This window comes from Rana temporaria, chromosome 3 (assembly GCF_905171775.1).
Source record: "Rana temporaria chromosome 3, aRanTem1.1, whole genome shotgun sequence".
Lineage (NCBI taxonomy): Eukaryota > Metazoa > Chordata > Amphibia > Anura > Ranidae > Rana > Rana temporaria.
In genome coordinates this window covers 146386318-146413057 of record NC_053491.1, presented here as the reverse complement: position 1 = coordinate 146413057, position 26740 = coordinate 146386318, and the positions used below count along the sequence as shown (strand labels likewise).

The following is a 26740-nucleotide window of genomic DNA, read 5'->3' as shown; positions in this document are numbered from 1 at the left end:
TGTGCTGCTATCTCCTCCAAAATCTACAAATGCAGATAGGATTTCATTCTGATTTGGAGAAGCATATGGCAAAATACTTTAATACTTGATTTTGTTGTGTGTAACTATTTACTATAGCTTTGAAATGTCCTGTAAATATATGTAATGCTGACTGTAAGAGTACTTGCTAGAGACAGTAAAACCTTGGATTGCGAGCAGGATTTGTTCCGGAAACATGCTTGTAATCCAAAGCACTTGTATATTAAAGCGAATTTCCCCATAAGAAATAATAGAAAGTCAAATGATTAATTCCACGTATAATTAGCTGGATTCAGGTAGGGTTACGCCGGCGTAAATTTAAGCGTATTCTGGAAACCAGATGCGCTTAAATTAGGCCAAGATACGAGCAGCGTAAGTCTCCTACACCGTCGTATCTTAGGGTGCAATTTGTCCGCTGGCCGCTAGGCGTAGAATATGTAAATGACTAGATACGCCGATTCACGAACGTATGTGTGCCCGTCGCAGTAAAGATACGCCGTTTCCGTAAGAGGTACGCCGGCGTAAAGATAAAGCTGCCCCCTAGGTGGCGTAGCCAATGTTAAGTATGGCCGTCGTTCCCGCGTCAAAATTTGAAAATGTTACGTTGTTTGCGTAACTGGTCCATGAATGGGGCTGGACGTAATTTACGTTCACGTCGAAACCAATACGTCCTTGCGGCGTACTTTGGAGCAATGCACACTGGGATATGTACACGGACGGCGCATGCTCGTCACATAACATAACATTTACATAAAACGCGCCCCCTCATCCTCATTTGAATTAGGCGCGCTTACGCCGGCCCCATTTACGCTACGCCACCGTAACTTAGGAGGCAAGTGCTTTGTGAATAAGTGCTCTCTGACTTACGGCCGCGCGCAGCGTAAATACGAAAGGCTACGCCGCCTCAAAGATGCGCCCGGCTACCTGAATCCAGCTATATATGTTTACAGGCATGCAAAGAAATTCTGTTTGTGAATAAACTCTGCCACTATATTGTACTTTGCTATATAAAATTCTTGTTAAAATGTTCCTTATTAAACTATACAATGTTTGCATCACTACTTTTAATACATTGATGCAAATTTTCTACTCTACCTCTATAAAGTTTTTAGTTCATTTGAAATGCATTTTATTGACCTTTTGTTATGATAATCCTTTAGCAATAGCAGATAAGTTACAGCACAAGGCTTTTTTCTAAGGAGCGAATCCTTTTAGGCACAGTAGGTGTCTCATTGAGGTCACTGATGGGTGTTCAGGGGGTTCTGCTCCACAAACTTTCTTTCATAAGGGAAATTTCAATGACATTTTCTTAGATTTTAAACTTCTAGTTTAAAGCAAAGACTAATTGTGATCTAAAGACCTGTATGACAAGTTATCTGGGTTTTGCCATTTAATAAATTAGTAGTTTGTGCAAAAATCAGATCTGCGACAAAGTGGACAATAAAGGGACCAGTTGCAAGCAATTCATTGACCTGAATCCAAAGAGTCAGCACATGTTTAATTCACTTTACTACTCCAGTGCCCACTGAGCTATTGTGTGCAGCAGAAATATGCACTACAAAGGGGACCTGTGCAGGCTTTCTTGGGGTAACTTCCTGAGATCATTAATGATAGTGCATGAGCTCATTGCCGTCTATATAAATGCAAATGGCACAGGGGATATAAACTTCTTTTTTTTTTCTCTCTGTAGAAACACAACAAAGGTATTAATTTTTTCACTGTTGCAAACTGGGAAGGCAAATCTAATGCTAGAGGTTTTCTTTTGAAGTAAGAGTATAACAAAGTTTATACATATAAAACATGGTTACTCTTTATTGCACTGTACAACTCTGTAGATTTTCCACTGCTCACTGATCACAAAGGTATGTCTGCTTGCAAGATCTTATGTCAGGCCCAACAAGTATTCAGACAGGAAAATAACTCTGAGACGAAGGAAGATCTCTACTTGTCAACTGTAGGCCAGTACTCGCCTTTATGTAACTTTATGGACTGGAGCAGCACACTTACACCGATCAGCCATAACATTTATGACCACTCACCATAACCTATTGAGGCATGGGCCTCGACGTCAACTAGGTCTCTGAAGGTATTCTGTGGTATCTAGCACAAAGCCGTCAGTAGCAGATCCTTTAAATCCTGTAGGTTGAAAGGTGGGGCCACAGTGGATCAGACTTGTTTTCCCCAGCACATCCCACAGATATTCAATGGATTGAGATCTGGAGAATTTGGTGGCCAAGTCAACATCTCATTGTGTTCCTCTAACCAGTCTTGAATTGATCAGACCAGGCTCCGTGGTCCAGTTCTGATGCTCATGTGCCTATTGTAGCCACTTTTGGCTGTGGACATGGGTCAGCATGCGCACCCTGACTGTTCTACAGCTACTCGGCCCCATACACAACAACCTGCGATGCACTGTGGGTTCTGACACCCTTTCTATATGTAACAGCATTCACTTTTTTAGCTTCAGTTACAGTAGCTACTCCATTGGGATGGACTACCCGGACCAGCCTTCATGCCCCACATGCATCATTGAGCTATGGCCATAATTCTCTGACCAGTTTGCTGGTTTTTCCTCCTTGGACACCTTTTGGTCAGTCATGACCACTGCATACTGGGAACATCCCACAAGAACTGCAGTTTTGGAGATGCTCTGACCCAGTCATTGCAATTTGGGCCTTGTCAGTCGCTCAAATCCTTACGCTTGCTTTCTACCTTTCAACTTCAGGGACAGGGGCATGTTCACGTTCTGCCTAGTATATCCTACCCACTTTTAGATGGCATTGTAATGCGATAACTAGTGCTATTCACTTTACCTGTCAGTGGTCATAATGGTTTGGCTAATCGGTGTGTAAGGTTCATATTATTACATATTTGCCAGACCATATTTAAATTTTTGCAATGTATACTAACTTGTAGATTCTCTCTCTCTCTCTCTCACCATAGACCAAGTGTTGTGTTCTTAAGGTTCGTACACACGGTCGGACATCCAACAAAATTTCCCTTGGATTTTTGTCCTAATTGATTTGTCCGATCACACCCATAGCATACACACACTCAGACTTTTCTGCAAACTTTTCTAACACTTTCCCAACATCACGTGGTTTTTCTGCTCTTTACTGACACCCTTTGGTTAACTTCTGCTATTGTTGGTTGAGTTTAACATTGGTTCTGAGCATGCGCATTTGTACTTTGTCCAAAAGTCCGATGGTTTGCTGTACACACGGTCGGACAAGGCACCATCGGACTTTTGTTGCCGGAAAGTTGGTCCGTTCGCAGACCCAACTTTTTGTCTGATGAAACCCAAAAAAGTTGGTCCGATGGAACGTACACACGGTCGGACAAATTCGAAAAGTTGCAGATTTTGAAGTTGGTTGGCCAAAAGTCCGACCGTGTGTACGGGGCTTTAGTCAGAAGTGACTCTGAGCAGGACAGTAAGGCACAACCACAGAGCATTAAACAGAAACAGAGGCTGGAAAAGTTGCAGAACAAATATGGCTGTCCCATGTACATATACAATTACAAATTCTATAAACCCTGGCTTTTAACACATTCATAGAAAACAATTTTATTTTAATCTAGTCACTTTCACGTGTATAGCTAAAAAAAAAAAATCTCTTTAAAGTTAGTGATACTTAAAATATACCTATAAATGGCAGCCATGGGTCAACCATGTGTGCCAGAAATAAGAAAAGAGTACACCAGACAGTAATTTAGCAAACCTGCCCAGAGATAAAAGCCTGTACTTGCCCATCAATACTTCTGATGGCATTATATTCCAGTACAGACAACTATGCTATTGTCTACAGTAATATCTTTATTAGTAATATTTAAAAACATCCAAACAATGAACAAGATAAACCATCTAATCATAATAAACCAAAAATGGCTGTTGGAGGACAACACCCAAAAGACAACATAGATGCGTGTGGTAACCCTTAAAGTACAACTACACTTTTACTAAGCCTCACCTTCCCTAGTCTCCTAATCTAATCTAAATAAAAATGGAGGTTTTACATTGCCTGGGAGATTAATTACATAATTGTGTGAGACTTTTCCCCACAGCCACCAATCAAATTGAAACTGTCAAGGCAATTTTTCTATCTTGTTTGTGAGGTAATAGTATTTTTTGTAAACTTACACCTATAGGGACATGAGTAGATTATAAATTACATTTTTATTTCTATGTTACTACTGTATATTTTATTAAAATATAATGAATCGTCCATTATATATATATTTTTATTATTGTTTTTACAGGGGATGCAAAGTTTTTTTTTTTTTTTTAACAACATTTAAGAGATGTTGAATACCTTATTTATTGTACAGTATAGGTACATGAAAGCAGACTTGTTGTATAAATATGCAGGCTCCTTTTTACTTCATAAAGCAGTGGATGTGACTTTCAAAAAGCTTGTTCACACTATTTTAAAATTGCCTTATTTTTTTCTTAAAATGGTACATTATCTCAGTTTAAACATTCGATATGTTTTTTATTTTCTATTGTGAATAAAATGTGTGTTTTATGAGATTTTTCAAATCATTGCATTCTTTTTTTATGTAGAGTTTGCACAGCGTCCCAACTTTTTTTTTGGAGTGGGGGTTGTAGATTAGTTTCATAATTTATGGCTATTGCTTTATATAGTTAAGTCTCCCTCTTGAAATGTATTACTATGGGTGTTCAACTGAATTCCTTTACATTTTGAATGGGTTTCTAATACAAATACCATATATACTCGAGTATAAGCCAAGTTTTTCAGCACATTTTTTTGTGCTGAAAATGCCCCCCTCTGCTTATACTCGAGTCACCTTTTTGCAACTGATCTCCTGGAATTTGGGGGACCCGGTACTGGCTGGCCATAGGTCCCCTGGAACCCACACACATGTATCCCCACTCTTTCTCTAAAAGTATGCAAAGTTTGTTGTCCGGGGGACCTATGGCCGGGAAGCACCATTTTTTTTCAAAGCCGGGCATCCCTTCCATAGTCTCCCATGTTAAATGGTAATTTCTCCAGTGATTTTGGGGACCCGGTACCGGCCGACAGTAGGTCCCCTGGATCCGGATCTTGGCACACATGTAGCCCAATTTCTCCTCTACAAGTGTGCAAAGTTTGTTGTCTGGAGGACCTATGGCCGGGAAGCACCAATTTTTCAAAGCCAGGCACCCCTTCCATAGACTCCCAAGTTAAATGTCAGTCTAGTCATGGGCACAGTGAGGCATGCAGATGGACACCCTTGGCTTATGCTCAAGTCAATACGTTTTCCTATTTTTTTGTGGTAAAATTGGGTGCCTCGGCTTATATTCGGGTTGGCTTATACTCGTCTATATACGGTATACTGTTATCGGGAAGCCCCCTGTCTGTATATTCTTTTTTTAGTTTTACATTTTTATTATAAATAATAGCCCTCTGAAGAACACCTTTTTAATATAAAAAATTGCTCATGTAACAGACCTTCATGAAGGTATTCATTTAGCCCAGGTTCACACTGGGCTGCGGGAATGAAACCATGCAAGTTCAGCTGAATTCGCATGATTAAACTCCTGCATGTCTGTGACGATTTCGGCCGCGATTTCAGAGACATCAGTGCAGGTTTCTGCACAGATTTCAATGTAAATCGCAGCCCGAATTCACAAAAAGTAGTACAGAAACCACTTTTTGAAATCGGTGCAGCGCCGCAGATGTGGCATCACACCTTTGCTGGCAAATTCCGCTGATTTCACAACGCATGTCAAAATACACCAGTGTGAACCAGGGCTTGGGGTCCTTTCACACAAGCAGTCTTGTCACATCCACCTGTTAGATTTACAGGTGGATCTGATCAAAAGCTTAACCCCTTCCCGCCAGTTTGCATTCATGGCTTTAAGGTGGTTATACTGGGATGATGCCTGCAGCTACAGCTTCTGGGATTTTACTTAAGAGACCCGATCAGAGACGAATCTGGCTTTGTACGGGTCTCAGCCTGCCCGGTGGACACGCTGGCTGGTGGCTCGGGTCTCCCGGTGGGATGGGAGGCCCGGTAATTAGCTTTACATGCACTTTAACATCTGTTAGAAAACAGTTTATTCACACCCTTGCAATAAGATTCAGGATATAAAATAAATGATTGTGGTCTATCTGGTTAAATGTTCTGCTTCTGAAAAGTGACTCCTACAGTAAGAGTAATTATATTTTTACTGTCTGTCTCAGAGTTAAACTTTCATGTTGTCAAGACAAGACGGAATTACAATGAAATGCTGCTTTTTTCTGTGCCCTACAAGAAATCTCAATTAAGTATAATGCAACAAGCAAACACTTGCCCAGGCTTTACTTGGTGTAAGTTAATTACCCATGGAACATTTTTTGGCGTGCAAAAGTATCATTTTTTCTCTAGAAGATTAGCAGGTATCTGGCACTGCAAATGACAGTATTCATCATCATCTCTTAATCCCCACACTGCAAGGAATGTAAATATGCGTTATGCTTTTGGTAGCCCAAACGGAAGGACCACATGCAGACATTTCCCTGATTCTGAGAACATTCATTCAATTGTGCTGTAGTTGAGGGTGATGTTACAATACAGATTAATAATATAGATTAGCCCTAGTGTGTTATTTCCTTCTGCTGTGCCATCTTTAAACTAGAATCAATAATATTTAAATAATTACATATTTTCATTTACTTGTCCTGGTATACTATGTGATTTTCACCTTTTTTTTAGGATGTAAACCTCAGACATGACATAGGAAGAAAGCATATCCCTCTATAGTGTGTACTTGTCTCAATTAAGAGCACTAAGTGTAATTTTTGTCTGCTGCTTCATTCCTCTTCCATCAGCATGAATCATTTCTGACAAGTTTTCCTGACACCAAGAGAAAATGGTGACAGAGGAGGGACCATCCGCAGATTGACAGACTTCGCTCTGTTTCTGTGAGCTGTGTGAAGGGGGGGGGGGGTGTCCCTTCCCCTCCCTTCCCTCCAATCAGCTCTCATAACTCTCCCCACTGACCTCTGCAGAGTATAATTTCAGCTCTCTGTCCCCTTTTTTCTGAACTCTCAGGCAAGCTTTGTAAATTCAGTACTTTAAACTGGTGTAGAGAAAACAGCAGATAAACAGGCACCACTTATGTAGGGGGATTTGTTTTAACTCTGTGTAACACATGAGGTCAGTTACTTCACTGGGTATATGGAAGGGTTTACTACCACTTTAAAGCACCTCTTCCTTATTAAATGTATTGTTTTAAATGCAAGTAGTGTAAGTACCTGAATTTATCTTTGTATCAGACCATAGTACAGTCTGTACAGCAGAGCTCGGAGAAGAGAAGCAGCACAAGGAGCCAGTCAGATACTCTGCAGTGTAAGGAGCCATACTGAAAGGACGGGAGAGCAGAGAGATGAGCTCCTCTTTTTGTGCTGTTTCTGCTTCCACTGTACACTCACAGGATGGGAACCTGATAATGAAAGTAAAAAAGCATTAGAGAAAAATCCAGTGTTCCGTCGGCATGGTATGCCTGGGTTGGATTTTGCAGGCGCAGCGCATGCGCAAACGGAGCCGCTGAAAATCTCAGAGGGTGAACAGCTGTTCTGTACCTGTAGACGGCGCATGCGCAATCAACACACCGCTCGCTCCCGATCCCTTGGGGCAGGTTATTCATTGCATACAACAAGGGGCGGATGCTTTTCTCAAAGGGGCGGATGCTTTTCTCAAGCAGTGCTCTTTTGTGGAATGATTTTCTCAATAAACTACTCTTTGCGGGGCAGATTCATTTTTAGGACCCTCTTATTTGCACACTTTTGTAAGTACACTATTGCACGCCCCGCAAAGACGTGTAGTTTATTGAGAAAACCATTCCCCAAAAGAGCACTGCTGAAGAATACATCTGCCCCTTTGAGAAAAGCATCCGCCCCTTGTTGTATTCCGTCTCTTGTATGCAATGAATTACCCGCATCGGGAGCGAGTGGCGTGTTGATTGCGCATGCGTTGTCTACAGGTACAGAACAGCTGTTCATCCTCTGAGATTTTCGGCGGCTCCATTTGCACAAGCGCTGCGCCTGCACAGTCCATCCCGGGGCATTATCCGACGGGGGACCCATACCGACAGGACACTGGTCATTCTTCCTAGCCAAGGCTGTAACAGAGCTATGAGAACCTCAGAACTGGATGGACAGAAATGCATTTGTGTACTTGGCTGTCTGGACTTCGGCTTTAACAATTTTGTGTAATGCTCATCTATTAGGACTCTACTAGGCATCAATTCTATTTATTGAAATATAACATTTTAGAATTTTTTTATACTCCTGCTCAAAAAAGAAATCCCAAAAAGTGTAATATCAGCACGAATGACCAGTTAAGACTCCCGCAGGTAATACATAACATATTTAGCATGATCCAACCAGCGTTGAAGAAACTTGTCCATATCTGTTGCATTACATTTTGTTGTGTCAGGTATATGTATTTTTGTTAATGTATGTCTCAAAATTTGGAACGTTTCCAATGAAAATGATCGGTATCGACACACAGAAGTTTGGGGTTCTTTCTTGTAATTCCTGGACCTTTTGGCTTCTCAGCAAGCTGGAACATAGCTTTGTTAATGACTGCTCCAAGGGGGTAATTCAATACACATAGAAGCGACTCATTGCTGCAACTCCCATTGACTCAGTGTGAGTTTCTGCCAATCACCTTCGCTCATCAGGCAGAGCAAGAAGGTAGTTCAAAGTCGCCCGCCTGCTACACGCACATCAGTCATATTAAATACCTCTCTGATAAGTCACTTTACTCATTTCACTCTGACAAATTGGTGTGGGTATTGTATTTTACAGTATTTACAGCAAAATGTGCCTTGCACAGGGGAAGGCTGGTCCTATGATCTTATTTGGGTGTTCTGTTTTTTCTGATTATGCCTTCAGGAAGATAACATACCAATGATGTTCTTTTGGGTTAATGTATATAGCACAGTATCATCTTTCAGCTTGAAGATGAACTACTTGTCACCTTGTGCTTATTCAACATGAGTTTGATCCATGAATTATGTCCAATTTAATTTGCGGTTGGTTTTAGGATAAAGTAGCTGCAGGCCACAGATACTGAATACAGTAGAATACATCTTGAACACCAATCATAAGCCTGGTACACTCGATCGGATTTTCTGCAGAAAAAGCGTAGGACTTTTGTCCGAAGCGTGTTTGGCGTGAACTTGTATTGCATACAAACGGCAAAGAATTGTCAGCCAACAAACCTGAAACAACGTGTTTTTTTCAGCTCTTTAGCGCCACCCTTTGGGCAACTCTCTGTGTTATAGTTAGCATTGCTTCTGAGCATGCGTGATTGTACTTTGGAGTTTTGTCCAAAGGACTTCTGTACACACGATCGGATAATCCGACAACACACATTTGTTGTCGGGAAAAAAAAGTTGTCTGATGAAGCATTCAAAACGGTCAGATTTTCCAACAGCCTGTCATCGCACAATTCCTGACGGAAAATCCGATTGTGTGTAAGAGCTTATACACTCCACATGCTTGTATGACGTCAGGCTGGGGCCTTCTGTCACTTTTTTATGGGGTTTACTCAAGTATGACTGCATTTGTATTTTCTAGCTGAAAATCACCTTGGCATACACATTTTTTTAAATATCCATTTGTTTTACATCCTTGTGGTTTCCTGATGTGTGTTTTACAGTTTAAGGCTGGGTTCACCCTATACTACACGACATTCATACTTTCATCCTACTTTGCTCTGCTACTTCGGTCCTACATTGGTCCTACATCCATCCAACTTGAATGAACAGGATACTACTTTGATCTGACTTTGTGATAGTCTGACTTGTCCTTTGACCAATCAAAACAATCCCAGAGTGAGATGATTTTTTTTTTACTGCTGCTGTGATCTACATGTCGGATGTCAAAAGTCGGATGGTAAGAACAAGGCTCCTACTTTGGTCCGACTTCAATGATATTCAATGGGCTGAAGTAGGATCAATGTCGGACCAAAGTAGTACAGGGAGCATTTTCAAAATCGGACCGACTTGTGTCAGACCAGTTAAGACGACTCCCATAGGGAAACATTGATTTTCATACGTCATGCGCCATGAGCTCCCAATGTCGGAGCGTTTGTTGGACCAGTGTGAACCCAGCCTAAAGGTTTATCTAATTACCTTTGTGCTATGGGACAAATCATTGAATTGTTTCTGACCTCCCTCTTAAATTGATAATGACGTATTGGCAAACCTGTAGCAATCCTTGTAATCTGCTTGCCTAATAGTGCATTTGATGTATGGCTTGTATAAGTGCTCTTCTTAGTACTTTTATTTAGGTTGGATTTTCGTATTGCTGTTTAAATTGGTGGTAATCTTGATAGATGAAACTTCATACAGGGCTATAGTTTGCAGCATATTACAGATGAAGAACACTGAGAATGTGTGACCACTGAAGCAGAAAAGGGATGCCTGGGAAATGAGTTGTCATGTTCCTCTATTGGTCTGAGGCCAACAGGTTAATGTAATGATTCTCTAGGGCTGGCTGGACACCTAATGAGCAGCTGGTTTGATGTCTGTACATATCTCACACTTATCTCTTCCTTGACATATTAAACACAGGCTGACTTTCTTTTTGCAATTTGTAGTTTCAATATTTTTTGTGATAAGTCAACATTATTGTGTTTTTAAAACTCAGAAGGAATTTAATTGGCTAAGCAGACTGTATAGGCCTGTTATGTACTAGCTGGGGTTGGGGTGACATTTCACACAAGTCACTTCTAGAGAGACCAAGATGCTTAATTACATAAAGACAGAGGGCTAGATTCATGTACGAGATACGACGGCTACGCCCCCGCAACCTACGGAGCAAGTGCTTTGTGAATACTGCACTTGCCTCTCTAAATTGCGGCGGTGTAGCGTAAATACCATACGCTACGCCCGCACAACATTACGCAGGGCTATCTGAATCTAGCCCTAAATCTTTGAGGAAATGTTTTAGGCCCCTTTCACACGGGTGCCTCTGCTATGCGGAAGCCGCTTGCTCAGTGGGTGATCTCTCTGCTGATGGCTGCTGAGCAGGCGGATGACCGGTCCATGTCTGCTCCTTTATGCAGAGTGGATACGGACACTGTCCCACTCTCTCTTTTATGGGGCAATCAGGTGGAAATGGACCAACTGTCCATTTCCATCTAGTGCAATGCACCAGACAGATGGAAAATAGGACCACCATCCGTCTGTTTTTGGCGCTCTATAGAGGACAATGCAGGGTCCGACCAGGTCTGCCTGAAAAACTGACAGGTGGACCTAATTGAGCAGCCTGTGCGAAAGGGGCCTTACTCTGTAATGCATGCGTTTTTTTCATACCATGATGTTTATTAAAAACACTGTACACCGAGCAATGTGGTATACTGCAGTGTGGAGCCCACTTTTATATAGCGTGCGACCGTGCGTGTTGGGGTGCAGTGCATTGCCATAGCACTTATTGCTGAATGTGTTGTGGTGTGGACGAGTCTTTTACCACTTAAGCCCCGGACCATTATGCAGCTAAAGGACCTGGCCCCTTTTTGAGATTTGGCACTGCATCGATTTAACTGGCAATTGCGCAGTCGTGCGACGTGGCTCCCAAACAAAATTGGCGTCTAGAGCTTTCTTTTGGTGGTATTTGATCACCTGCTTTTTTTTTTTTTTGCGCTATAAACAAAAATAGAGCTTTTTGCTTTAATAAATATCCCCAAAAAAGATATAAATAAACACATTTTCCCTCGGTTTAGGCCGATACGTATTCTGCTACATATTTTTGGTAATTTTTTTTGTTGCAATAAGCGTTTGATTGGTTTGCGCAAAATTTATAGCGTCTACCAAATAGGGGATCGTTTTATTGCATTTTTATTAATATTTTTTTTTCTAGTAATGGCGGCGATCAGTGATTTTTATCGTGACTGCGACATTATGGCGGACACATCGGACACCTTTGTGACTATTTTGGGACCATTGTCGTTTTTATAGCGAACAATGCTATAAAAATGCACTGGTTACTGTAAAAATTACACTGGCAGTGAAGGGGTTAACTAGGAGGGGGCACTGTAGGGGTTAAGTGTGCCCTAAGAGAGTGATTCTTACTGTGGGGGGGGGCGTGGCTGTGTGTGTGACGTCACTGATCATTGTTCCCTATGACAGGGAACAGGTGATCAGTGACAGCCACACTAGGAAACACAGGGAGAGGTTTGTTTACACTTACCTCTTCCCATTCTTCCTCTCTGTGACCCGATCGCGGGACACCGACGGCGATCGGGTCTGCTGTTCCCGCAGGGGGACGGTCATGGAGAAGAGGCCCGGGTCGCAAGCGCGCCGCCAGCGGCACGCTCGCGACCCACGGCTGGGATCTTAAAGAGGACATACATGTACGCCCTTGTGCCCAGCCGTGCCATTTTGCCGACCTATATCGTCGTGCGGCGGTCCTCAAGTGGTTGATATTGTCTACCAAGAATGTATTTAAAGGGGTTGTAAAGGTTTGTTTTTTATTTTCTGAATAGGTTCCTTTAAGCTAGTGCATTGTTGGTTCACTTATCTTTTCCTTCCATTTCCCTTCTAAATTTTTGTTTTCTTTGTCTGAATTTCTCACTTCCTGTTCCTCCTCAGTAAGCTGTTCTGGCTGACTAACCCCCATCCAGAACAGCTCGGATGATGGGGGCAAGCTTACTGAGGAGAAACAGGAAGTGAGAAATTCCGACAAAGAAAACAAATATTTAGAAGGGAAATGGAAGGAAAATGTAAGTGAACCAACAATGCACTAGCTTAAAGGAACCTATTTAGAAAATAAAAAACTAACCTTTACAACCTCTTTAAGTTGTAGGTGGAGCACGGTGGACTGATTCAGCCTCTGGATTCTTATACGGCTTGAATGCTCCAACAAGTGAGATCTTTCTGCCATCACCTTCAATTCTGTTTCTGATCCCCTGGGTGTTGTCACCTACTTTTGCTGCATTCGCTACAATATAAATAAAAAAAATAAAATCTATAAAGGAGGGTGGGATCCTTCATAATAGTCAAAGAAGGTGTGCAGAATCTCAAACACAGATATCTACCAATACAGCTCCCAAGACTCATATGTAATTGTGAGCTGGTTTACCTCCCCAAAGTCTACCCAAAACTCCATCAGTTCTAGGTGTACAAGCCCTTTAAATTGCCTTTGGTACACTGATATCTTAGAGTTGCTATTCGTCTCTTTAAAAAATGGATGGTGTTTTGTCCTCCCAACACGTTACCCAGTGGCCTTTGTGCAGCTTGTCATGCAGCTAAATCCTCCTATACTGCCAATATATCAGACCATGTAAAAATATTGAATTGATTGAGATAGCCGGGTGGGTGAAACTGGCAACTATATACAAAAGTACATACAACAAGGACACATGAATCGGCAATGCATTTTACAACTAAAGTGTCAAGCAGATGTTTGGTAGAAGTCCTCACACGTGATTCTACTATTGAGGAATACCATATTCTTTCAGGCTCAACATGTGCCCAATATTGTGGCTTCTTCCACCTATGAGTGAAGAATCCCGGGAGGTACAGATGCACAGCAGGGTCAAATATCTGCTCTAACTGTCCTGTAAGTGAAGGTGGGAGCAGTGATATTTGACCACTAGGTGAAGCTCAAACAAGGTTGGCTGACAGCTCTGAAGTCCTATGCTGGAGGCATGATAGAAGGCATGTGCATAAATCCTACAATTTAAATTTTCAGTTATTGCCTTTTCTCAAATCATACCCCATCAACTAATTTCGTTTCAGAATGTTGGAAAACTGAAGCTCTTATGCATTTGATAAAATTATATTCACCCCGAAGAATTGATGGGTTTCACAAAAATGATACAAGCTTATTCAAGAACAGGGCGCAAAGAGTAACAATGTACAGGGGGTCCCCGACTTGAACGCCTGACTTCCGAACAACTCCTACTTACGAACGGGACGTATCTGCCGTTCTGCGCATGCGCGGCCATTTTTGACGGTGGGCACATTCGATGGAACATTGGAAAACCTACGTATCTCCCGTTCTGCGCATGCACAGCCATTCGCCGGAACATCAGAAAACATCGGAACATTACATAATTGCCGTTCTGCACATGCGGTTCTGACTTACGAACATGTTCGACTTAAAAACAAACCTAAAGTCCTTAACCCGTTTGTAAGTCGATGACCCCCTGTACAAAGAATAGTATTCCATAGAAATCCTCAGACAGATTTGATTTATGAGAATTTACACTTAAATGGATGTAAACCCCCCACAAAAAAAATGTTTTAATTAAGACTCCTATCTGTTACAGCAGAGAATGTAATTCCATCTGTGCCCAGTCTTGCCACAAAGAGTTAATCAAGCTCTGAGCAATCCTCTTATCTATCTTCAGTAAGATAAAAGCAGACACTGAGAAATTAGTGTCTGTTTTTCCCCCTTGATGTGACAGACAGGTGATTTCCTTATCTCATGCACCAGCATGAGAGAGGCATTCTGTGTACTTCACTTCCCTCCTCCTTTCTTCTCCAGCTCTCCCAGGATTGGCTGCTCCACACCTCAGCATGATTGGACATGCTGAAGTCATGTGGTGACTTTCCTGGGTTTTGACTAGATGTTGGTAATCATAGGGCATAATCCACGAGACCAGCAGAAGTTCAGTGTAAGAAATATTGATGCCAGGCCAAGGGGAATGTAGAGGTGGGCAGGGAGCCTGACATCACGACTCCACCCACTGAGCTCCGGACAACAGACCTGCCCACAGAATTCAGAGTATTGCAGGGCTCCAAACAGCCAAAGGGGAGATATCTGACAGGTATGTATACATGCAGGAGGCATGTATATCCTTATATGGAAGCACTATGGAAGTCATTTAGAAATGATGAGAGTGGGTTTACATCCACTTTAAGCATTGCTCTTTGCACTGGTTCAATGAAAAATCTTTAAAGGGTTGGTTACTGTAAGAGTGGTCATATTACAGAATGTCTTACCTCAGTATTGGGGTTGATGGCAAGTTTACAGTTTAACCATTCAGCTATCCTATATTTATATTTATGACTGCTAGGTATCTATGACTAGTGTGGCCTAAATGGCTATTTACTTGTTTTAGTAGGAACACTGTGTTTTAAACTAGTAAAACAGGTTAAACGTTGCTACTGTACAACAAAAGCCTACCACACATCTTATCTGATTATGCAATCTCCTTTTAGATCTGTCAACAAATATGTTGTACAAGGTTCTGCCTGATTAGATACAGGTTGGTTGAATAAATTAGGATAGATCTTCATAGTACATGGTTTTGGCAAATCTAAGGTTAAAGTGGTAAAGGCTCAAGTTTTTTTTTTTTTTTAACCTTCATGCTTTATGCATGAAGGTAAAAAACATGTCCAGCTTCTCCCACAGCCTCCCCTAATACTTGCCTGAGCCCAATCTCGATCCAGAGATGTGCATGAGAACAGCGGCTCTCCTGGGTCTCTTTCTCCTCATTGGCTAAGCTCCCGCTACTGTCAATCACAGCCACTGTCAATCCCAGTGTGAATGAACAACTAAGAGCAATAGTTCAGGAGTAAGCCTGCTCGGGTGCCCCCATAGCAAGCTGTATGTTATGGGGGCACTTGGCAGGAGGGAGGGGGCAGGAGCACCGGCAGGGGACCCAAGACGAAGAGGATCGGGGCTGCTGTGTGCAAAACCACTGCACAGAGCAGGTAAATATAACATGTTTGTTATTTAAAAAAACAATTGCTATGTAAATAGAAGCTAATGCCTGCCCCGTGTGTGCGGTTTAATTTTAAGGAAATAGTCAATTTTGGAATAGACCAGGTGGAGAATGAGTGACCCAATATCAGAGGGTACAAGAGCTAGACTGTAAATCTGGCCATGCATTTTTTTTTTTTTCAGACACCAAGCTAATTAGCTGAGTGGGGGAAAAAAATATACGCCCAATACCAGGAATGGGAATAATAGGAATGGCCCCGTAGGGGGATATTACATTCTCACAGCAGCATCCACCACTGTCAGACTACACTGATCAGCGACTGCAGCTGCACTGCAAATTTGCCTGGTCCCTGCTGAACCTACCAAATGTTGTTCTTTAGTGAATTGGCAGCTTAAAGGCCCATAGACATGACCAGAAAATCGTAAGTAAAATTTTGTCCAATGAACGATCTGCCGATTTTCAGATCGTTGGTTTGATGCTTTCGACAGCTGATTTAGAATTTTCCGATTACAAAAACTGGATGTGCAGGCTAGAATTTTTTTGTCATATGTGAAAACAATGTCCGATTTTTGTTTAGTACAGTTTTTTCGTCTGAAAAAAATTCTGCGAGCAAGACTACGCATGCTCAGAAACGAAATAACACATACAAAACAATTAAACACATTACATCACTTCTGAAGTTGAATTCAGTCTAAGGGCTCTTTTACACGAGCAGCCCGTTCAGGTCCGCCTGACAGTTTTTTAGGCGGACCTGAACGGGCGCTCCGTGCTCCTCTATGGAGCCGCGGATGTCAGCAGTGACATGCCCGCTGACATCTGACCCGCTCCGACCTGCCAAAGTGTGATGGAGGAAAAACCTACTTTTCTATCCGTCTATCGGATCGGGTAAACACATGCAGGCGGTCCGTGTTCACCCGATCCCCCCATAGGGGAGAGCAGAGAAAAGACAATGCGGTCCCTGCACAGTGTACAGGTACCGCCCTGTCATCCGCCGGCTCATTTTTTTAGGGATCCGGAGGTTCCCAGGGGCCCGGAGGGCCCCGGACGGCAACCCCCCCTGTTTTTATATATTGTTTCCCTGCAGTCCCGTGAAAGGGTTAATTTTCCCGCACTGCAAGAGGAGGCAGCACGGAAGCAGGAGGAACCAGAGCGGTGTGTGGAGGACTGTGGCTGCTGAAGGGAAGAAAGCCGACAGCCGGGCCAATGACAGTCTGTGGCTCCGGCTCTCGGCACAGGTGAGAGGCACCCCCCCCGCTCAACAACTTTAATGCACACCCCCCCCCCCCCCCGCGCTGAACAACTTTAATTCGCACCCCCCCCCGCTCAACAACTATGATCCCCCCCTCGCTCAACACCTTCGATCCCCCCCCCCATTCTCGACTCCAGAGGGCCCCTTCAACACTCAAGCCCAGGGGCCCCCAGCACCCCAAGTCCTGCCCTGCCCGTGTGAAAGGGGCCTTATGAGAATTTTCGTATGTTAGTAACCGCTTCACTTTCGATATGAGACTAGCATGCAACAAAAACCGACATAAATTCATCCGATAATCTGAGTGTACCCGGGTTAAGTCTGCATTGATGGACTGTGCAGACTGAATAAAAGTAGGCAGTCACATATGGGACAGACATCAGAAGAAGTAACTTCATATTTACAGACAAATATATTTTTATTGCATATAACGTGGAGATGTAAGTTTATATTTACATAGCAAATGTTAAAAATAGTTGAGTTTTTCCTGGAGCTTTACTTTTACTGAGATTTTATAGTCCGTTTGTAATGTTTTATGGCGATCCTAAAAGAGACATTTATATTAGTTCTTTGTCATAGACTTGGATCCAGAAACAGTTTATCTCTTTACAAGAAATGTGATCTAATTTTAGTTGAGTAATGTCATTCATAGCCTGACACCAGGCAGACCTTAGCACAGATGTTTGGGTGACCTGTCACCTCATTTTTAGCTTGAATCACTACAGTAACATAGATATATGCAAACATTCATCAGTTTGCCCACTTTTCAGGCGTCCTGTTTATATACCCTGGCCTTTTATCCTGTTCTACAGAAACCAAATAATTGGCTCTAATCTACAATGTTTTATTTTTTTTTCTACACTTGTGTTCTTGTGTTTTTTTTGTTATCTAACAAAAGTTTTGTCTTCAGTGCTATGAAATAAAGGTAGCTGAAGACACTACATGATCCCTCAAACTTTATCCAGTTTGGACAATGTTTAACCTCCATGGCGGTATTCCTGAGTGTGGCTCGGGGTGAATTTTCACTACCAAAATCGGTAACCCCGAGCTACACTCGGGATCGCATAGCAGGATCCATGTACGGCTTACTTACCTTGTCCCCATGATCCTACGATGTTTCCTCCGTTGTGTCCTCCGGATCATCCGCCTAATTCATCATTGTTCCAGGCTCCATTCTCTGCGAGCGTCACGGGGCGGAGCCCGGCGGCAAATTCAAAAAGTGAAAAACATAAAACACGACACAGATTACATTACTGTATCAAATCATTTCACATCCCTCTTCTCCCTAGTGCTTGGTCCAGTGCCCTGCCTGCTGTTTTATATTAATATACTGTTCTTTCTGCCTGGAAACTTGAGAATGTCCATGGCATACAAAAAGTGTCCCTTTTTACGTCAAAAGTGGTTTTAGACAGCTAGAAAACAGCGATAATAAATTAGAATCACTTGCAGTATTGAGCGATAGTGATATGATATGATCGTGATATTCGTCCTCAGACACTAACAATGATGACAGCGACAATTCTGCAAATTTCTGGTGCAGCTGTGCATGGTAGCCAATCCGCTTCTATCTTCAGCTTGCTCAATTAACCACTTCAGCCCCGGAAGAATTTACCCCCTTCCTTACCAGACAACTGCGTCCCTTTAACTGACAATTGTGCGGTTGTGCGACATGGCTCCCAAACAAAATTGATGTCCTTTTTTCCCCCACAAATCAAGCTTTATTTTGGTGATATTTGATCACCTCTGCGTTTTTTTATTTTTTGCGCTAGAAACAAAAATAGAGCAACAATTTTGAAAAGAATGCAATATTATTTTTTACTTTTTGCTATAATAAATATCCCCCCAAAAATATATAAAAAAAACATTTTGTTTCCCTCAGTTTAGGCCGATACGTATTCTTCCACATATTTTTGGTAAAAAAAAATCACAATAAGCGTTTATTAATCGGTTTGCGCAAAGGTTATAGCGTCTATAAAATAGGGGATGGTTTCATGGCATTTTTCTAAAAGAAAAAAATGTAACTAGTAATGGCGGTGATCAGCAATTTTTTTTTTTTTTTTATCGTGACTTAGACATTATGGCAGACACATCGGACACTTTTGACACACTTTTGGGACCATCGTCATTTTTACAGCGATCATTGCTATAAAAATGCACTGATTACTGTGAAAATGACACTGGAAGTGAAGGGGGTTAACCACTAGGTTGCGCTGTAAGGGTTAAGTGTTACCTAGGGAGTGATTCTTACGGTTAGGGGGCTTGGCTACACGTGACACATCACTGATGACCATTCCCGATCACAGGGAACAGCCATCAGTGACAGTCACTAGGCAGAATAGGGCAATGCCTGGTTTACAAAGGCATCCCCCTGTTCTGCCTTTGCCGACCACAATCGCGGATAGCCCGGGAACATCGAGTTCCGGGGACCCGCGGACACGCTCATGAGTCACGCGCGCCCGCTGGGCGGCAGATTTAAAGGGACGTACCTGTACACCAATCTGCCTGTCCGTGCCATTCTGTCTTGTACATCTGCGTGTGGCGGTCGGCAAGTGGTTTAAGCTTTGACAAAAAAAAAAAATTGGAAACTGGTTTCTATGTAGAGCTGCACCAGGTTTTGCATGCACCAGTTTTAGTAAATCTCTTCCCCAGGTTTGCTTGGTTACCCATACATGCTAAAGTTGCATTGAGCCATCTGTGCTCAGAGGAGATTCCATTCAGTCTCTGATGGTTTGTGTGTCTGCTCAGTACATAGACCTGTATTCTGGGGTGATACAATCATGCAGGTCTGTGCACATATCTGAAACAAGAAAAATGGGTTTGCCACTAGGTCATACCTCCATTTGCCACTGCCACCTGATATCCCCTCTAAAACATTTACATTTTAACTGTGCAAAGCTATTGATACCACTGATGGGATAGATTTGTAAAATTGCCAATGCTGAACAGATATATTGATTTTATTGTCTGTAGGGCACCACATTAATTTTTCAGTCTCTCCTAAATGATCAAACACGCGTTTCACTGACGTTTGAGATTTTTGGTATATTTCTGTGAAGTTTTATTGATGGTTGAGCGTGTAAGGCAACTTGTGTGCTGGATTTAGTGTCTGGCGAAGAGGCCTTACATTCCTCTAAGACAAGCTAAATTGCTTTGTTATGACACCAGCATATGTAGAGCGGTGGTATTGAAAAGCTTTCCTACAAGAATGCCAAATCACCTTTAGCAGGGGAAGACGGCAATTACCTGAGTGCCTTGCTCTGTATTACCTGAAATACAGGTAGTGTCCATCCTGAGACTACAGAGCGTGACTGCTAGAGGAGAGTTCTGTCCCTAGCCGTAGTCTTATAAATGGCGCCATTGTTCTCAGCACCATTAATTACTTAGCTGGCTGTTCTGTACCATGTTACTGTTCTTATCACAGCAATGTTGGTGTATACACTGCAAGATTATTTATGTATATACTGTATAATTGTATTCTCTATTTGTTCATTTCATAATGTATGGGGTAAGCTTATGCTTGTATTAGATCTCTACAAAAATAAATCGCACTAAGCATGTTTTGTAAGGTAAATTTATGATTTTACCTTTTTTTTTTTTTTTTACCAAATTTATGATTTGAAATCAGAACTTGACATTCAGCAGCTCAGAGAAGAAACGTATTGGGGGCTGCCATGGCTAACCTCACCCTTTGAGAATGTCAGTTTCCTGGCTGTTATGTTGATGCTTTGCCTACATTCCTTTCTGAGACTCAGAATAGAGATAAGGAATTCTGACACTCATTTGCAGCATGTTTGTTAGTCAGAGCCAACCACGAAATTGCCATTCTCGAGAGTGCTTACAAACTTTTCCTGTAGGGTAAAATAATGTGGGGTCAGACTCTGCTCAAAACTGACCCAGTGCTTCACATGTGGATATTATTATTTATTATTATTATTACAAAGGATTTATATAGCGCCAACAGTTTGCGCAGCGCTTTACATCAGGGAAGACAGTACAGTCACAATACAAATCAATACAGGAGGGATCAGAGGGCCCTGCTCGTTAGAGCTTACAATCTAGGAGGGAGGGTCAAGTGGAACAAAGGGTAGTAGTTGTGGGATATGGCTGTGTATGGCGCTGCACCTGCCAAGCCACAGCCATATCCATATCTACTGTTGGAAATCATGGGGTCCCATACTGCCTACCGCTCCCTCCCACCCCCAGAAAATTCCAAATGATATTTCTGTTGAAAATACAATAAAATCATTATATGACATATTTACGGGATCCTTCCCCCCGCTCTCCATCCTGAAACATCCCCTTGTATGTAGGCAGGAAGCTGGCTAAGCTGCAGGGGAAAGGGGTGCACAGGGGGGCCTGGAAAGCAGAGTGATTAGGGAATGCTAGAGATGATCCTCTGCAGCTCAGCTGGAGGGAGGCAGCGGAGGGGGAATATGGCAACACTGCGGGTGGAGGCAGAATCGGTGTCTGCAGTAAGGCAGTAGTACAGCTGACCCTCCTGCTCAGCAGGTGCCCGGGCCCCCTTTTGAACTGATGGGGTCTGGGCTGTACTATCTTATCAATGGCTCTGGCAACATCTGAAGCACAGTAGTACAGCTGACCCTCCTGCTCAGCAGGTGCCCGGGCCCCCTTTTGAACTGATGGGGTCTGGGCTGTACTATCTTATCAATGGCTCTGGCAACATCTGAAGCACAGTAGTACAGCTGACCCTCCTGCTCAGCAGGTGCCCGGGCCCCCTTTTGAACTGATGGGGTCTGGGCTGTACTATCTTATCAATGGCTCTGGCAACATCTGAAGCACTGAATCCGTTTTCAGCAGGATCTTGCCCCACATATGGCCACGCTTCTGAATTAGTGCCTGACGCCTGCTCCCACTTTCTGAATATCGGTAGACACTCCGGTTATCCTCCAGCTTTGAGTGGCAGTCCAAGTCTACACTTGATCACGAAGATACAATTACAGTATGTAGAAAATTGCAGGGTCCATAGCAATAAACCACAATTCATCTTTTACCGATAGATCTTCTTTTGGTTATGCGGATATTCCTTTATTTGCTCCTTTCAATTTAAATTGATCAAACCCAAATATTTCATTTGGTCCTGAGAATAGGTAAATAGGACCACATAATTTTTCCACGGCCACATTAGATAAGTGGAAACATAAACAGTAGATAGACGTTTTGCAGATGTCATCAAATAAAAAGAAACCTGTATTCCCCCCACTGCAGCAGATAGAACGGATATACGTGAGCTATATTTCCATCTCATGCTGCAGATTATGGAAACACAATTAGGAATGTAGCACTGCATTGTAAAATCATGCTGGTTATAATTTAAAGGGTTTGTAAAGGAATTTTTTTTTTTATCTTAATAGCTTCCTTTACCTTAATGCAGTGCTGTTTTCATGTCCTCATTGTTCGTTTTTCCTCTCCAGTTGCTGTAATTCTTCTCTGATCTCCACACTTTCTGGTTGTCTGTTTCCTGATAACCACAGTACTGGGAGCTTTCTCTCTGTGGTCACTAACTTCAAGGAGGTGTGATTACTGTGTGTCTAAAACCCCTCAGCACCAATCAGTTTCATTTTCCAAACCATCACTGCCCTGTATTGGCTCTGTGGCTCTGTACATCACAGAAGCAGGAAACAACATGCAAAAACGAAACTAGAAACTACAGGCACATTATATGATTGATTTTTATCTATTTTTAATCATTTTTTAAAAGGAATCGGTTAACTATTATGTCTCTATACCCTGTAAACAGTCATTTCAGCAAAAACATTTTTTTTCATTTACAACTCCTTTAAGGACTAATGCCTCCTTTACCAATCGCATGTTAAATGCAAAACTTTCCTGTCATATTCAAATATGTAAATCCATTTTAAGTGACACATATTGGGCATCATTGTGTCCGCCAAAGGTTGAAGAATAATCTTAGGGCCACCATTTAGGTTTAACTTTGATGGGCTGTAACATTTTTAATACATTGTCTACTTTATTTTCCAAACGAATAGTTTTGTTTTGGCTGGATATATCTTATTATTAAATTGACAGTCTAATTTTTCCTATTTAAAGGAAACCTTTGGAGATTTTAATGTTTGTGTGCTGGAAAAAGTTGTTCCACTGAAAAGTGTATTTTTTTGACCACCCAACTACTCTTTTTAGCTTTATGCTTCTTATGGGAAAACTACCTGCAATTCTGTTCATCAGATCCTCCCGAATACCCATGTAGTGCCATCCAAATGTTTCCCATGGGTTGTAAATGGTTTGGTTGTCTTATGGCAGGGCTCGACAAATCCCGGTTGCCAGGTCGCCATGGCGACTAGAAATAGTGTCCTGGCGACTTGGCTTGGAAGGTGGGCCATCTGGTGGTGAGCCGTTGGTATTACAAGTTATTACCACCAGATGTGTGAGCTGGCGCCATCTGGTGGCCGTTGGTATTACAAGTTAAGCATTACAAGTTAAACAGCAATTCTAATGTAATTTTTCACTGCCACCTTCTTCCCTCTAATTAGAACCCCCAAACATTATATATATATTTTATCCTAACACCCTAGAGAATAAAATGGCGATCGTTGCAATACTTTCTGTCATGCTGTATTTGCGCAGCGGTCTTACAATCGCACTTTTTTGTGAAAAAATTACACTTTTTTTTTAATTAAAAAATAAGACAACAGTAAAGTTATCCCCATTTTTTTTATATTGTGAAAGATAATGTTTACGCCGAGTAAATTCATACCCAACATGTCACGCTTCAAAATTGCGTCTGCTCGTGGAATGCCGACAAACTTTTACCCTTTAAATCTTCATAGGCGACGTTTAAAAAAAATCTACAGGTTGCATGTTTTGAGTTACAGAGAAGGTCTAGGGCTAGAATTATTGCTCTCGCTCTACCAATCGCGGCGATACCTCACATGTGTGGTTTGAACACTGTTTACATATGTGGGCGCTGCTCACGTATGTGTTGGCTTCTGCGCGCAAGCTCGTCGGGACGGGGGTGCGTTTTCTGGCTCTTAACTTTTTTAGCTGGCTCCTAGATTCCAAGCAAATTTGTCAAACCCTGGATTACGGAATACGTTCTTATTCCTGCAGCTTCTACTGACCCCAGCAATTGTGAAAGTGACATCATCTTTGCAATGAACCATACATGCTGAATGACTGTAATTGCTGAACATCCGGCGCAATGAGTGACATTTTTATAGGAGTACCTGGGAGCACTCACACACCAATAACCTCTATTTAGAACTTGCTTTACACAGATAGGTTAACAGCCACGTAAACCTCTAAACCACGCCACAAGAAAAAATGTTCAATTGGCCAGCACCTGCTTGTCCAAAACACTGTCCAGACCCCATCAAACAAATCCAGAAGTCATTCATCTATTTTCTTCCCTGAGGCTGTTGTAGACAAGTCACTCAGGCAGTGTGTAGGTAAAAGGGCAGCGCTTCTTTAGGGGTTGGGTCAAGTAAAGTGTGTTCAATACAAGACATGATTTCTTCCGCAGGCTTTATCCATTTTTCTTTTTAACATAGCGAAAAACAGTAGAAGTGTAAATGAAATTTGTTATATCATATGTGTAATATGCATGAATGTGTCTTCTTGCAGCCCAACATTGGAAGGCTGGGTATCCCTCATGGGCCCTCCGGGGAGAAGGTGGCTGTGGTGACAGTGGATGATTGTGACACAGCAGTAGCAGTACGTTTTGGAAGTATTATCAAGAACTACACATGTGCCGCACAAGGAACCCAAACTGGATCCAAAAAGTAAGCTTTTGGTTAGATACACCAAAATAAATTAGAAAAGTAAAGACCCTTTGTTTTTTATTGCAAAATAAATTATGTCTTGTAATTCCAATGAAAGCTAAATGTCATAAGCCTACTATTTGGATTTCCTTCTTTCTGGTAAAAAATATATATATTTAGAAAGCAGTAAGGCCTCTTGCACATGATACTCCTGTTTGAGCAAATACCTTTTCAGACTTTTTTTGTTGTATGTATTTGCACGCATTTTCGCTTTCGCGCAAGTGCGTAAAAACGTATTTTCACATTCTCGTTCTGCACAATATGTAAATTGGCGTTTGGGTGCATGAGGCCTAAATTATTGACCAAAAAAGCAGATTTTTCTATTTACTTATTTTTACTGAAGAATGCACGGTGCTTATTTACAAACCTGTGTGCATAGGCACATTATAATCAATGGGCTGTATTTTAGCTTGGTAAAAAAATAAAAAAAATAAAGCTTTACTGAGCTTTTTCACACTGCAGTGTGCAAGAGGCCTAAATGTTACATTTATCAAATATTTATGAATCATTCACCAGAAAGATTTACTTGTAATGAATATTTGGTGTATGCCATATTCACTTCTTCATGTTTTCTTCATATTCAGTTTATTTTCTGTATTGTTAAATGTACGAATATTCACTTAAAGCGGGAGTTCCGCGGCAAAACAGTTTTTTTTAAAGAGCATTTTGAAACGCTGGTGGTACAAAGTAATTAGTACTCACCAGTCTAATCCTCATAGCCGCAGGCATGGCGATATCCCTCCGAAAGATGAGTTATAAAATATTCTCATGGACATTGCCATCTTTAGTCAGGGCACTCTGAAGCCCCCCTGCAGTATCTTCCGGGATGCGGTGAATGCTGTCCCAGCATTCACCGCTCTATCCCGCGCATGCGCAGTGTGACGGCGAGGCGCGCCGTCAACACTGCAGAGTTGCTAGGACAACGGCCGGCAGCGTCCTGAAAAGGACACTCCCCGCTGTGCCTAGCATATAAATGACCGTCACATGACCGGGTGCAGTCAGGTGACGTTCGAAATATCGCGAGATTGCTCCTCTGGCTGATGTGTCTCGTCACCGTCCAGAGACACACGTGTTAGCTCCCAAAATCCTTTGCGGAGCTAACCGACACGCCCATTCCCGAACCCCTACAACCCGGATGTGCCTGCTCGAGATGCTGCAAAGGGGGTATGTAGATTTTTATATTTTTTTTTGAACCGCCAAATCGTCAGGTACAGCGGGGGGAGTATTATATTAAACAAAGTGACCTAATAGGGTGAACCTCCGCTTTAATATTCTGAATGTATTTTGAATGAAAGCAGGATGCTACTGACTTTCATTAAATCATACAGTTATCACATTTAGACTTCTTTTCACCCATTGGTAAAAAAAAAAACACCTATCTAACACCTACCAACCAAACACCTACCAACCATGTACATTTCAATACTAAAGCCTGTGTTTTTAAAGACAATGGGGGTTAATTAGAAAAGGCAAATCCGCTTTTATTACAGAGTAGACTTTCCTTTAGTAAATCAACCCCAATGTGTGTTTTGTTTTGGAGTTTCCATTTGATGTTTTTTTTTTTAAGACTGGCGGTAGCATTCTAAAATCCCATACGTTACTGATGTCATAGTGTTATAACGACTTTTTTTCTTTTTTTAGGTCACTTGACTTAACAGGGCCACTGTTGCTGGGAGGTGTACCTGATTTGCCTGAGGACTTTCCAGTGCAGAACAGGCATTTTATTGGCTGCATGAGGAATTTAACGATTGACAGCAAACCCATAGACATGGCTAGTTTTATAGCCAACAATGGCACCCTAGCAGGTACTTGATGTACAATACAGTTTTTTTATTTATGTGTGTGTGTGTGTGTGTGTGTGTGTGTGTGTGTGTGTGTGTGTGTGTGTGTGTATATATGTATGTGTGTGTGTGATATATTATATATATATATATATATATATATATATATATATATATATATATATAATATATATATATAATATATTTTATTCAATTGTTCCTAAGAACTG

General features: G+C 41.9%; 1 protein-coding gene across 8 annotated transcripts in view; it reads left to right on the top strand.

Moving 5' to 3' along the window:
- The window catches only part of CELSR1 (cadherin EGF LAG seven-pass G-type receptor 1), a 219262-nt gene that overhangs the window by 125170 nt on the left and 67352 nt on the right, over positions 1-26740 (top strand). For all 8 annotated transcript variants that reach the window (XM_040343639.1, XM_040343636.1, XM_040343634.1 and 5 more), the window contains exons 6-7: positions 24533-24690; positions 26371-26534. In XM_040343639.1, the coding sequence (XP_040199573.1) occupies positions 24533-24690; positions 26371-26534 (322 nt within the window). The remainder of the gene's footprint in view (positions 1-24532; positions 24691-26370; positions 26535-26740) is intronic.